Source organism: Ixodes scapularis, unplaced genomic scaffold (assembly GCF_016920785.2).
Source record: "Ixodes scapularis isolate PalLabHiFi unplaced genomic scaffold, ASM1692078v2 PGA_scaffold1__304_contigs__length_218370807, whole genome shotgun sequence".
NCBI classification, from domain to species: domain Eukaryota; kingdom Metazoa; phylum Arthropoda; class Arachnida; order Ixodida; family Ixodidae; genus Ixodes; species Ixodes scapularis.
This window is the reverse complement of record NW_024609846.1, coordinates 124,927,218-124,941,225: the sequence shown is the minus strand read 5'-3', so window position 1 is coordinate 124,941,225 and position 14,008 is coordinate 124,927,218. Positions and strand designations below refer to the sequence as shown.

The window sequence follows — 14,008 nt, the reverse complement described above, 5'->3', positions numbered from 1 at the left end:
ATAATTTGCAAAAAGTCAAGGAGACAAGGAGGGTAACACGTAGACCTCATTCAAGCGCAGACTAAACTTCCATAAATCAGAGAAGAAGGAAGAAATAAACAATGCGGAAGGAGTGGAATGTGCTGATTTACCTGTTAGCAAGAGCAGATTTAAACAGACATAATTTCTATGTCACTTAAGGTAACAGATGGATGGCTAATACATAAAGACAACTCAATCTCTCTAAAATCTACGATGGATTGTCAGCTGCCTATGCACTGTTTACACTTCTCGTGTATGTCATCCTTAAGAAAAACATGAATAATTGGCAGATGCTATAAAAAACATACAAGAGAATTATTTTAGGCCTTTATTATTCGTTGTATGGGCGACCAATGTGTCCGCACATCTGTCTTTTACCTGAGCTGCCAAGGGAATCGTTTTTACAGTCTTGTGCAGTTTTGGGAAGTACTTAAAGTACATTGTACTTAAAGTACTACTTCAAGTAGGTTTAGAAAACTTGTACCTTACTTGAAGTATATTATATGAGTCTGTACTTGTACTTAAACTATTTTTTTCTGGTTATTTCTGAGGAAAGTACAATTCTCAACTTTAAAGTACATTCCCCAAATTTAATTTTGTTAAATTAGTATTACGAAATGATGCTTTGTTAACTCCAAAGAAATACTGGGAGGGATATTCTACTTTTTCCAGAAACGTGAGTAGACGATGCATCGCTTCGTGTGTTCTGGGAGCGGCTTTCCCATAGGTTTTTGAACTCTCGCTACTTCTCGGTTGGTCAGTGCAAGCGAGGAGGTTTAAAATATTAGGCGAGCAAAATTAATCATAATGTAGCACCTTAGACTGTGGTGCGGGAATATTAAACTTTCGAGTCGAAGAAAAAGACAACGGAGGAGAACGTCAAAATGTTATGAGACATTCTCTTTTGTCTTTTCCTTCGACTTGAAAATTTCTTAATTTTTTCGCACCCCAATCTTGGGTGTCTTATTATGATTAATTATCACCAGCTCGCTTGCACACTCACTGTTTGTTTTCTTTTTGTCATTAAAAAGAGGACACTCCTCTGTGAGAGGATTGCTTGCGGAAGCTACAGGGGTGACGTCATGCTCTCTCCTAGTACATTTAACTCCCTTGGGTGCAAAAATCCAGTGCAAGAAAATCAAGTGATTTTCAGGAATTTGGCTCAATTCCTGAAAATAAGTACTCTGTGGCCACTTTATCAAATATTCGCCGCTGTTCTTGAAAATAGGTCATGCAGCCCTGATTACCCCTGGGCAATGCATACCAGTTAAAAAATCACTGTATAGTGGAATTGAAGGGTATCAATAACGATTGTGTTAAAATACTTGGTGGTGGTGGTGAACTCTTTATTTCTCCCATAAACACAGGGGACCAGTCCCAGGACCGGTTGCGCTCGCTTAGAGGAGGTCGGCGGCGATCCCTTGGGATGTTGCGGCCTCCACCGCGCGCTGGATAAGCCGGCGTTGGTCTTCCGGCTCGGACGTACGCAGGAGGGACTCCCACGTCTCTGGGATGTTCAAGTTGTCTGCGTTGTAGTGTGTACATGTCCACACCATGTGTATGAGGGTGCCCGGAGCTGAGCAGTGTTTGCACCTGGGTGCTATCTGTTGTGGAAAGATTCTATTGTATAAAAGCGGGTGTGGAAAGCTGCCTGTTTGTAGTTTGCGCCATTGGACGGCCTCGCGTCTTGTTAGATCGCGGTGTGCGGGAGGATACGTGCATCTTCCGAGTCGGTATTACTGGAGGATGTCTGTGTACGTGGTGAGTATAAACGCGCGTGAGCTATTAGTGTCGGGGAAAGCGGGGAGGCGGGTCACTCTCTCGGCTCGGCAGCTAAGTTCTCGGGCGAGAGTGTGCGCCTCGGCGTTTCCTCTGAGTGACTTGTGGGCTGGAACACAAATGAGTAAGCGGGAGGAGGAAGAAGGTGGAGCAGAAAGAAGGATGTGTATGCGTGGCGAGAGATACGGCCGGCATCGTAGCTGCGGATCGCCTGTTGTGAGTCACTGATGACGACTCCGGTAATAGGGTCGGTTGGCGCTAGCGCAATGGCGACTTCCTCTGCTACGGTGACCGTTTCTGCGTTGCGAATGCTACAGGCTGTGTGCCAGCTGCGGTGAGGGGCGAGGGCTACCGCCACCATTGCTGGCTTCGAGTGGTGGTAACAAGCGTCGGTATACGTGACGTCCGGACGTCCGCTGAAGCGTTTCTCCAGTTTACGTGCACGGTCGGCCCGTCTCTCGGCGTGGTGTTCCGGGTGCATCCGTTTGGGAATGGGAGGAATGCAGAGGTTTGGCGATATTCCGGGGCAAGGTCAGCGTAACTGGGAGCCGCCCTCGTCGGTGATATTCCCACCTGCTGCAGTACCGCTCGGCCAGCGTGCGTGAGTGAGAGCCGCTCGTATTGGGCAGTGAGGGTAGCTTCGATTAATTCGTTCACGGTGTTGAAGATGCTGAGAGCCATAAGCTTGTGAGTGGCTGTGGACATAGGAAGACCCAGGGCCATCTTGTAAGCTTTGCGAAGTGACGCCTCCAGCCGTTCGCTTTCGGCACGAGTGAGACTGAGGTAGGGTGCTGAGTATGTGATGCGGGAGCAGATGAAGGCTTGAACGAGGCGCAGGAGGTTGGACTCTCGCATACCTCGGTGCTTGTTGGAAACTCGCTTAAGGCAAGACACTGGTTCTAAAATCAACTTTTTTTTGTTTATTAATGGATTATAATGAAAATCAGTGTGTATATGTGTTTTAGCTTCCTCTTCGCAAATATTCAATTAGTTCTGCAATATCTTAATTACTTTTTGAGTTACGAAGAAAATAATGAAGCCTAATTAGGTCATTTCTTACGACTCATTAAGGAACTTTCTAACACAAATTTTTTTGCGTAAGTGATATGGATTTGTAGCTAAAGACCTGCCATGCAAGATGATGCTATTTATATTTTTGTAAAGATAGATTATTGTATAAAACTAGTTTAGTTAGGTCAAGTACACTATTTACAAAGCCTAACGAGGTCACATTATCACTAATAATAAAATTTCGGGCCCATAGTGTTATACAAAAATAGCATCACCCTGCAGTTCACTTCTTTCTGAATTCAATGGTATAGAGTTTATAGAAATCCTTGAAGAATAATCTCATGAAAACAACCGTAAGGCTAGGCATGTAGACGAAAAATGCGAAGCTGAGAAAATTGCAGTTGAAGTTTTGACTCTCATTGCACAAAATTGAGTAAGGAATCCCATGCAATAATGTTCAGCAATATGAAGCATAGTTCTATCTGAACAAATTGAGACGAAAAATTCTGCAATCCATTCACAAGAACCTTTAAAAAATAATATAAAACTGAGAAATAATGTCTGCAATGTAAAATAAAGTTATAAAAGAATGAGTAGACTCCATAACGGACAACGGGAGGAGGCACCAAGGGTTGCACGTTCCGAAAGCAGATTTTGTTTGGCCCTGAAAAGGGCCTTTGCTCGTGTAGCACTTGAAAGGGGAGCCCCCTCACAGCTGTCCAGGACTTTAGTCCCCAGCTGTTCCAGTTTCCGCAGCTTCCGCACTTCGCCTGCGCGAAGGGGTCGTTGAGAGCTTTCATGTCCACTACAATGAACTGTGTCCCAGCGTTGCGCGTCTGGCCTCCTGTGGTGACGCCGAGAAGGTCGAATTTGCGCTGGGTCGCCGACTTTTCCGATAGCGCACGCTTGGGGGGGCCGCATGGGTCCCCCCTGGCTACGTGCCTGCAGAGCCGTATATGTAGATAGTTTGGTCAATGGGAGGTGCGGGCAGAGCCAGGGCGTGCGGCAGACTCAGAAAGAGGGCTTGGCATGCTCTCTTGACCAACCAGAAGCCGAAAAGAATCCCCTAGCGGTGGTAGCGAGAAACAGTTCTGATCAATTGTATATGTTCGTAAAAGGTTTTAATAAGTGTGTAAGAGTGAAGTGTAGTAACTCTTTGTGGTTGAAAATGGGGTTCACGTGTTTTTTTGATCATAATCATGCAGAGAGATGTAAGAAACGAATGCGCCGCGCAACTCCGTTTTGCGCGGACAGAGTGTGACCGCTCGGACGGCAGCTTCCCGGCCCTCGGCGCTTGGCGTACGGATTATGTCGATCGTATCGCTAGTCGCACTCTTCCACCATCATTTTGGATGAGCGTGATTGAAACATCACATGTACCACATTTTCAGCCACCGAGAGTTACTCCAATGCAGTTATCAGGTCATTGTTTCTCGCGACCACCGCCAGGGTATTATTTCCGGCTTCTGGATGGTCACATTCAAATTTCTGAAGATGCCCTGGAACACGCCCAGCTTGCTTTCGGCCAATGGCACCTCCTCATTTGTCTTCTATACTTCCCAACAAATGGCCAAACTCTCTACATATACGGCTCTGCGTGCCTGCACACAGGAACAATGAGCATGATATTTCACCTGCTCATTGCCCCAGTGCACATTGCAGTTTTTATGTTTAATCATATTTTAAACTTCACTATTCTCTGGCACCCTTCTGTAATTTTTAGTCATTGGATACCTGAGTGTTCCGCAGAGAAGTGTATGCAGACGAAAAGGTAAACAGCGCACAGTAAACGAGGACTAAAGAAAAGGGAAGTGCAAACAGGACAAGGGCTGATCAGTATCAACCAACAACTTACATCGCCACCCCTATTAAGTGTATGCACCGGAATATTTTGTGGGCCTGTCTGGACTTTTTTTGTTCACAGCCCATTATTATATTTTATGATTGTGTGTCTCCGTTGTTCACCATTAAAGTTTCCCTCTTTAAAGATTCAACGAATGAGATGTGGCAAAAAAGGTTGAATTTCTGTCTTCTAAGAAACTGAAAAATAGTAACTAAGATTGTGTTTGTGCAATTTTCCTCTCTTGTTTTCTTTTTTTTTTTTCATTTTGAACAGTTTGAGCAAAGAAAAACGCCCACTGAAAATTTTTGTGGGTATGCCCCGGCTCGTCTAAAACTTCATTCTGCTCTTTACCAGGCGGTCCATGCAAAAGGAGCGCCCCTGACGAACTGTTGGGGATTCATTGATGGCACGGCATGCGCCATCTGCCGCCCCTCAGAGTCCCAGGAGGAGTATTTCTCTGGGCACAAGTGCCACCATGTGGTAAAATACCAATCAGTTATGTGTGCAAACGGAATCATTTGCGAGCTTGACGGACCATACAAGGGACGTCGACATGACTCCGGTAAGTGTTGTTGCCCGAGACCAGCGATAAAAAGAGGGTACAGAGCATATCAGTGTCTCGAATGGGAAATTTGAGTCAGAAATAATTTCTTGAAAGGGTTGTGAAACATATGTAGAAAATTCTGAGCTATAGGCTTACTTGTAATCCTGATTGTCGTGGCGGTGCTACTATCGTATGGTGGCGCCACTAGCACTTTGCATGGCTATAAAAGAGAAGAGATGATAAAGATAAGGGCTTCTCCTTGGTACTGAAGGAGCAGTGTCACTTTGGCTGCTTCTGCTGTGGCAACAGTGGCGACAAGAAGGCGATAGCATGAGCCTCGTGGTGTTTCCCTCATTCCTGCCTGCTCCCGGAAAACCTTCTATTCTGTGGAAACAGTGGCAATGTGTGTTTAACAACTATTTGCTTGCTATGGGAGGCGACGCCCACTATCATGCTCGGCAGAAGGCCCTACTGCTGCACTGCCTCTGGGTTAAGGGCCAACGGATCTTCTACACTCTTTCGGAGACTCGCCCTCCGATACTGGGACTGCGTGAATCACCTGGGCCTGTTTGCTTGAAGCGCTAACCGCGGCTAAAGTCAGCCGCAGTACCTAGGAGAGGGACGTTGCCATGCCGACAATTATCGCTTTCATTTAGGCTTAGGAATGGCCAGAATCGAGAGACTATCTAAAAAATGCGGCCAGGTCATTGCTCATGCTTTGAGATTTAAGTAAGTAACGCAAAGCGAAAGCCTCTTCCGCCATTCGCTGACTTACGCGCCCGATATTGCAGCTACAACGACATATTAGTTGGAAAGCGAGAGGCGCTCACTCACCGGTGCATTGCCATGATTCCCCGCATCCCTACCGAGCCAGTCATGTGATTTTAAAAGCCCTCTCCTAGGTACTGCGGCTAACTTTAGCCGCGGTTAGCGCTTCGAGCAAACGGGCCCTGAAGTCCAAAAGACACCCACTGCACTGGACAAGTACGATATCGCTCTGGCAGTCCTGGGGAGCTACTTTGCGGCAACTTGAAACGTGTCTAACGCACGACATCGCTTCGGGCAGCGAGTGCAGCTACCTGGGGAATCCATTGACACATTTTTTGCTGAACTACGGGACCTGTCATCGACTGCGAGTTTGTAGCCATGGTGGACGACCTCATCCAGGACCAGCTAGTTGCAAAGACGTCGATCCACCAGCTACGAGAGCGGCTGCTCCTGGAGGGTACTTGTCTCACCCCGGACCTGGCATTGGTCATCGGTTGTTTGGTCGAAGAAACAATACGCTACTCCAAGGAACTTGTATCAGCTTCAGCAATGCAGAAGGTAGACGCTAAGCCTATACGGAGCGCCGATTAACCATGGGAAGGTGAGCCTCCGCCCCCTCTGGAAAGAAATTCTACCGTTCTAGGTCGTCGGGACATCTTGCGAATTTTGGTACATGCAAGACAAGAAGGAAAACGTGCACTGCATTTGGAAAATTCTGGCATTTTCATGCTGTCTGCATGAGTACCCGCCGTCCACATTAATGAAGTCCGCACCATCAGAGAAGTTGGCTGCTTGGATAGCTGCGAGGATGCCGTCCTCAGTATTCCACAGGTACACGAAAAGCAGTATCTCCATTTCTCTTCATGTCGAGGGAACGGTGTTATATATTTTGGTTTACACCGGGTCAGCAGTTTGGATAATCTCTGAAGATACATATTAGAAGAATTCTGATTCTTCGCTTCGGCTACAGGAATTGGCTGTTAATTTGTTTGATTTTTCGCAGCGGCATGTTGCAGTGACAGGTTGTTTTGTTGCCGTGGTTGGTTACAAGCAGTGAAACGTTGACGTGCATTTCTACATCCTATCGAAAGGCACAAACATACTTGGAATCGAGGCCATCACTTGTTCGCCCCTCAAAATCAATGGTCAGGCATTGAAGTGTTTCAACACTATGTGTGTGCTACTGCTCCATGGGAGAAACTTGGAATCAAGATTGTGGGACCTTTGTCATGTGCGCCAAATGATCACTGGTATGCCATTATGTTAACTGACGAATTCATTAAGTGTCCGGAGGTGTGCCTGATGAGTGCCGTCGGGAAGTATTGTTTCTTTTTTATGGCCGGTGTTTATTCATGAGGGCTACCCAGCCAAACTTGTCAGCGATTACAATCGTCAGTTCATGTCTGCCGAGTTTGAAGTATTCTTGAAAGATCGGGGAGTGAAGAACACCTTTTCCTCTGTGTATTATTCTCAAAGCAACGGCCAAATCGAGCATTTTAAACGTGTATTCGAGGACTTTGTGCAACTCAGTGCCCAGGAGCAACGGCCCCTGAAGGAAGCTGTGGTAGAGTACCTGGGTGTCTATCGATGCACTCCTCACACAGCCAATTGTGAGAAGCCAGCTTTCCTGCTTCACGGACACCGTCCCAAGACGAAACTGGCCATTGTCGGGGGACCATCCAGAGACTTCTTGAGGAACCTGGCAAGACGTCTTGCAAGCCTACGAGAGCATATGGCCCAGTACCAATGGAAGTCCAAAGCATACACGGACCCGCCGGGAAGCCAAGGTCAGCCAGTTCAAGCCAGGAGAGAAAGTTTGCATCAAGCTCCCAGTGCACATTCCAAAAGGCCGCACCAGCTACTGGGCTTTCCAAGAAGGGGCAGAAAGTGTCAATATGCAGCGGCAAAGATCCGCCAATGCAAGTGTTTATTTTTAGGCGGACGATTCTGATGCAAGACAAGCTTAATTCTGCGGTTCAAAAATTCACTAAAACCCCATATTTCTTTTACGTTTAGGGCCCCACAATAGAAAGTTCGCCCAAGCGGTGAGGTTGTTGTCATCGACACCATAACCACATTGTAAATTCCGATTTTGCGAAGTGTTTAAAAACAACACAAGGCTCATTGTGTAGTGTTCACTGGTGGTTGCAGGATTTTTCATTTACAGCCTTGATGAAACAAAAGGCAAAGGGCATCGACATCACGAGCGAGTAAAGCCATTGCAAAAGCTTGCACGACCATAAACGCGTTATGAAAGTGGAGTTACCTGGCAGTTACAAAATGTCCTGCAAACTCAACATTCTGAGGCTGTATCTTTGGTGTTAGCTTTGTTGAGGTTTCACTAATGCTCCTGCTTTCTGTTCCTTCAGCTGCCCTGTTATGGGGCACACCAATGAAACAATCGCCAGGAATTGCTAGAAACCGCCTGAAAAGTGGTTGCAGAAATAAAGAAGGGCTGAGAGACAATTCTTGCGAATCAATGAGGCGGCATTAGCCATGATCCTATGGCTTGCAGGGCGTGTTACATGAGAATGGCTATTACAATAGCATGACATCAACAAATTGAAATAAGCTGCTCATTTCACAAAAACAAATACAATGGATATTTGAGAACTATAAGGGCAGGCCTCAAGACCTGCCCTTATAGTTAAACTGCCTCTTGCTAGAACTGTAAAAGGCGGCAGAGTCCTCATTACGCACTGTGGCTTAGTCTCTTGCACCTCCTGGTCAATTGGGAAACAAATGAAAAAGGAAGGAAAAGAAAGACATGCAAATGTAGTAGCTTCCCTGCATTGCATGTGTGCACTTCTCTGCAGTGCGCAGCTGTATTGAAAAGAAGGAGACTCGAGGGGGCATACAACAACAGGATCTACAACACAGAGAAAATGCAGTTAACGTCTCCCAACTGCACTTTTGAAAAGCTGGTGAAGTTCCAAAAAGAATAGTCCCTTCGTTAAATTACCCGAGCACCAAGGAGCATGCTGAGAGTTTAGTTACAAGTGGTACTCATGATGTCTGCAGCAGTAACTTTTAAAGCGAAAATATAGACCGACACGCTGTTTACAAACAAGCCCGCCTTTGCCCACACCAGGTGTGGGCACTGCGTGTGAGCAGAAATCGAATTTGGGAGGAGTGAAGCGTCTGCTCATGGCGCTGTGCCGCCGACAGCGCCACCGCAGCTGCATGATGTCAGGGCCGCGTGTTGGTCTATAAAACAAATGGTACTTTGCATGTCTGTTTGTCAATGCCTCATTTTGGGTATTTAGTTAAACTTTCTTAGATTGCTAAGGTGAGCGCATGCAGTTCATACACATCCCCAGAGTGCTCCTTGGTGCTTGGGTAATTTGGCAAAAACAGTTGATTAGCGAGGGCATTATGACTAAATCAGCAGTGTCCATAATCCATATGTGGCTGGGTCATGAGCATAGGTCGGCATTTTAGAGCCCCTTCATTCACCATCACATTACGACCAAAATCACGTCTCCAAATTCATTCACATTCACGTCGCAAGGTACTCCGACCTCCCAAGTTCATAGCCCTTCACATCGCGGCGTTCAACCGTGCCAAAACTTCATCCCCTTCACATCACGGCTTTCAAACTCCGCCGAGAATTCATCCCCTTCACATCATGTCGTTGAACCGCACCAAGGATTCCTCCCCATCACATCACCGCCGCCTCCAAGTTCACGGAATCATTCACCATCACATCATCAATTCACGAAGTCATTCACCATCACCCCAAATTCATCGGAATTCACCATCGTGAATTCATCAAAATTCACCATCACATCATGAATTAATCCGAATTCACCATCACTTCACAAAGTCATCTGAATTCACCATCACTTCACGAAGTTATTCACAACACGAATTCACTGGAATTCACCATCACATCATGAATGGCACATGACTCACGAAGTCATTCAGGTTCATCCTGACTAAATTTGACTTTACGGCTGGTAGCCCTTCACGAGTTCGCAGTTCTTGCGGAATAGGACTGTGGCGCCTTTTTGTGTAAGCCACTTAAAACAAGGACCTGACTCGACAAAGGGCCACCGCGCTGAGGCGCGCACGGCTACGCAGCGAGGCTGATGCCCAAACCGCTAAAGTCAAATGGGTCCCTGTCGTTTGCGGTGAAGGATGAAAACGTAACACGTTTTCCGCCTATTCTGGATTCATAACCGTACTCACTATCACGTCGAGAATTAAGTTTACGGTATTACTTCCCATCACAAACTTATCAAGTTCACGAGCCACTCACATCACAGATTCATTGTGTTCACCAGCCATTCACCATCACGTCACGAGTTCATTGAGTCATTCACATCACAATGAATTCTTCACTTCATGAAGTCATTCACAATCACAACTCATCATGAGTTCATTCAAATTCACGAAGTCATTCACCATCACATCACGACTTCAATTACCATCACATCACGAATTCATTCAAATTCACGAAGTCATTCACCATCACATTACGAATTTATTCAAATTCACAAAGTCATTCACCACCACATCATGATTTTTTTCGATTTCAATAATTCATACAGGGCCATTCAGATTCACGCCGTGAATGTGAATGAAGGTGAATGAGCCAGTTCATGAATGAATTTGCCGAGGTATGGTCATGAGTGGTGGCTTGGAGGAGGAGTTTTAAAGCCTGTTTTTATCTGTGGAGCCCTCAGCATTATGAACACAATTCGCTGTATGGCGATGGGATAGAATTTATTCAAAGTGATGTTGACTTACCTTACAGGAACCTCATGGCATGTCTACACTTTATTTTTTACTCCGGGTAACTTTGTTAATTATTTGTATTGCCTGCAGAAATGCTCCACTTATTTGTGCTAAAACTGAATGTAAATTAATTGCAGAGGATTCACACTTAATCTCCTGCATCAATTCATTCCCCTGCAGGTATGCTGCGAGAGAGCCGGCTCTACGACAAATTGTTGCAGTTGGTGGATGGCCACTCATATGTGCTGTATGGTGACCCGGCCTATCCCTTGAGGCCACTTCTGCTCGAGCCTTATGGCTCAAAGGCGACCCCAGCACAGGTGGAATTTAACAAAGCGATGAGTACCGTAACGCAAGCCGTTGAATGGGGGTTCAACAAGGTTGTCGCTGAATTTGCCTTTGTTGATTTTAAAAAGAATCAAAAGATCCGCAAGCAAAAAGTGGCTCTCATGTACAGGGTGGCTGTCCTTCTGTCAAACTGCCACACCTGTATCTATGGAAGCCAGATCACTAGCTTTTTTTATCTGGAACCTCCGACACTGATAGAATATCTCCAGCCTATGTCTAGGTAATAGCTTTTTTTGTTTGATTTTATGTGGTATGAAAGGCTGGCAAATTGCCGATACTTAAAAATGACAGAGTGCCTTCTAAAAAAGCCTCAATCTCTTACAAGTACAGAACCCAGGGATCCTGGGTTCAATCCCCGCCCCTGCTCGTTTCGATCTGGATGAGCATCGTACCGGCGTGCGGTCGCGTATCACTACTGCGTGGTGCACGTTAAAGACCCCAGGTTAGCGGTTGTACCGCACTGGCTAAATTGCTCATCTACAGCTGAGACACCAGATGCCCACTGAGGCAGACTAACTTCCGGCTGTATAAACATACACGCAACAATTTGCTTTTTGCTTACAAGTGCACTGCCGTGAATAGTTGTGCATGTGACAACACCCAACTATACTTTGTTCACCCTTCAGCTGAGACTGCAGCCAAAGTGCAAGTGCGAGCTAGACCGCACTCCTAGCTTCGAGAGGTGCATTTCTAGCACGAGTGCTTTTTCTGCTTTAAGAACACTTCAAAGCAGCTGCCCCGAGCTTTCGTGTTTGTGGCATTAGCTGCAGTCTCAGCTTAATGGTAAACAGAGTATGGATGAAGCACTAGGCAATTTCAATGAACTATGATGTAAGTGGGATAGTGCGTGCCATTTTTACAGTAGCAAAATAGATGACAGAAATAGGTGTCTCGTTGCCAAGCTTTCCAAGTAGCAGCTGGTTTTCCTTCAAATCTGCTTTCACCTCGTTAGACTGTGCCATCCAACATGTTTATATTGTACAGCGTGTCTACCTGCCCTTAAGCATTGTACATATATATTTTCAGCAAAATCAAAAACTTGCAGACTATATCAATCTACTTTTTTTCTTCTTCTGATGTGTTCATGGTTAAAACAAGATTTGCCACTGCAAATGGTGTCCTTTATTACTGAAATGTTTTGCAGATCATATTCAATAAAATGTGTCATTTCCATTTATTGGAAGTAGAGCCACAAATCTTCCAACTCCTTTTGGCCTGAGCGAGCAGGAACTCGAACATGATCCGTCGCTGTTCGGAGAGCTTGCGCCTTTCCTCGGCTCTCGCCTGGGCTTCCTCGGCAAATCGTTCACGCTCGAACTCCAGCCGTTTTTCATCTAGAGCGAGTCTCCGCTCTTCTATATCGAGCTCCCTCTCTCGAATGGCTCGCTCCTGATGACTGCGCTGCTGCAAGGAGGCGGCCACGCCCCCACCGCGAGTTTTCTTCTTTCCTGCAGAAAATCATGTGCAATCAGGAAAAATGACAGCAGAGTGAAAACAGTTCTGATATGGTTCACCCGTACAACGATAAGCAACTGGTTGTTTCTAATTTCCTGATATGTTCTCATTAGAATTAAAGTTGAGGAAGAAAACAAGAAGGACGGACGACCACAAACTTCTATTGGAAGTTTGTGGTTGTCCGTCCTTCTCGTTTTCTTCAAGTTTAATTATCCTTACCAACCGGCTCGTTCTGTCCTTTCTGATAAGAGGTGCACCCCTGCTTTAAAAGTGCCTTCCACACATTTGAGCCCACATTTGTAGCTCTTGTTGTACCACCTTATTAAGATGAAACTGATTATTGCAAACCAAGCACCTCAAAAAGAATTAACTCACTCGGGTGGGCATTGTCAACAGCTGTAGTGAACATATTTAACCCAATCACTGGCAGCTAATGCCCCGCAGGGGGCACCTGTGAAAGCAGGTGTTTGGAGAGTGGCGTCTCCACGGACCCCGAGCCATGCGGGTTCGCCCGCCCACGTCTGGCTGTGCGTGGCTTTCCCGTGTCCGGGGAAAAGGGCATCCTGGTGGTTGAGCCGAGCCTGGGGTAGCTTTGGACCCTTCGGGGCCCCCCGGGCGAGGCAATACACCACTTCGGCCCCTGCTTCCCGTAGACGGGTGTCCTGGCTTGGCTCGACCAGGATGATTCAGTCAGTCGCCACTTCTACTATCCCCTCCCTTCTTTCACCCTTTATCTTCTGATCCTTTTCACTCTCCTTATTTCTCTTCTTTCCTTTTTCAACTCCTTTGGCGGCAAGGGCTAACCTTGGGTGGCGACAGATACTCTCGTCCGGAACCACACCTGGTTATAGTTTCTGGGTAGCGCTAATAGAGTAATGCTTCCAGCAAAGCCATATTTGTTATGGGGTGTTACCTATTCCCTCGTTGGGCTCCGTGGTGGGCGGCGCGCCATAGATTCCGAACACTCCTTGCCCTCTTATGGCGCCCCTCTCTTCCAAACCCTGTTCGGGGCACGCCCTTAAAGGCGCTGTCCTGAACACAAGACCATCGAAAAAGAATCTGAGATAGAAAGTTTTACGAAGTTTTTCGTTGTTCATTCTCTTGATGAACAGAAACCAGTGTCAAAGCTATCACCCCCGCAGGGGGCACCTGTGAAAGCAGGTGTTTGGAGAGTGGCGTCTCCACGGACCCCGAGCCATGCGGGTTCGCCCGCCCACGTCTGGCTGTGCGTGGCTTTCCCGTGTCTGGGGAAAAGGGCATCCTGGTGGTTGAGCCGAGCCTGGGGTAGGTTTGGACCCTTCGGGGCCCCCTGGGCGAGGCAATACACCACTTCGGCCCCCGCTTCTCATAGACGGGAGTCCTGGTATGGCCCGGCCAGGATGATTCAGTCTAGTCGCCACTTCTACTATCCCCTCTCTACTTTCACCCTTGTCTTCTCCTCCTTTTCACTCTTCTCATTTCTCTTCTTTCCTTTTTCAACTTCTCTGGTGGCAAGGGCT

The 14,008-nt window shown here is 46.7% G+C and overlaps 1 protein-coding gene and 1 pseudogene across 1 annotated transcript; one reads left to right on the top strand and one right to left on the bottom strand.

The window, feature by feature from the left end:
- Positions 1–1,347: 1,347 nt before the first annotated feature.
- On the bottom strand, positions 1,348–5,017 carry LOC115323436 (annotated as a pseudogene).
- A 117-nt stretch (positions 5,018–5,134) lies between these two features.
- On the top strand, positions 5,135–11,278 carry LOC115311809 (the record flags this gene model as incomplete). The annotated part of the gene is made up of 2 exons (XM_040209589.1): positions 5,135–5,216; positions 10,887–11,278. Coding segments are annotated over 2 exons (474 nt in total), but the record flags the coding sequence as incomplete, so codon positions are not given.
- Positions 11,279–14,008: the final 2,730 nt, after the last annotated feature.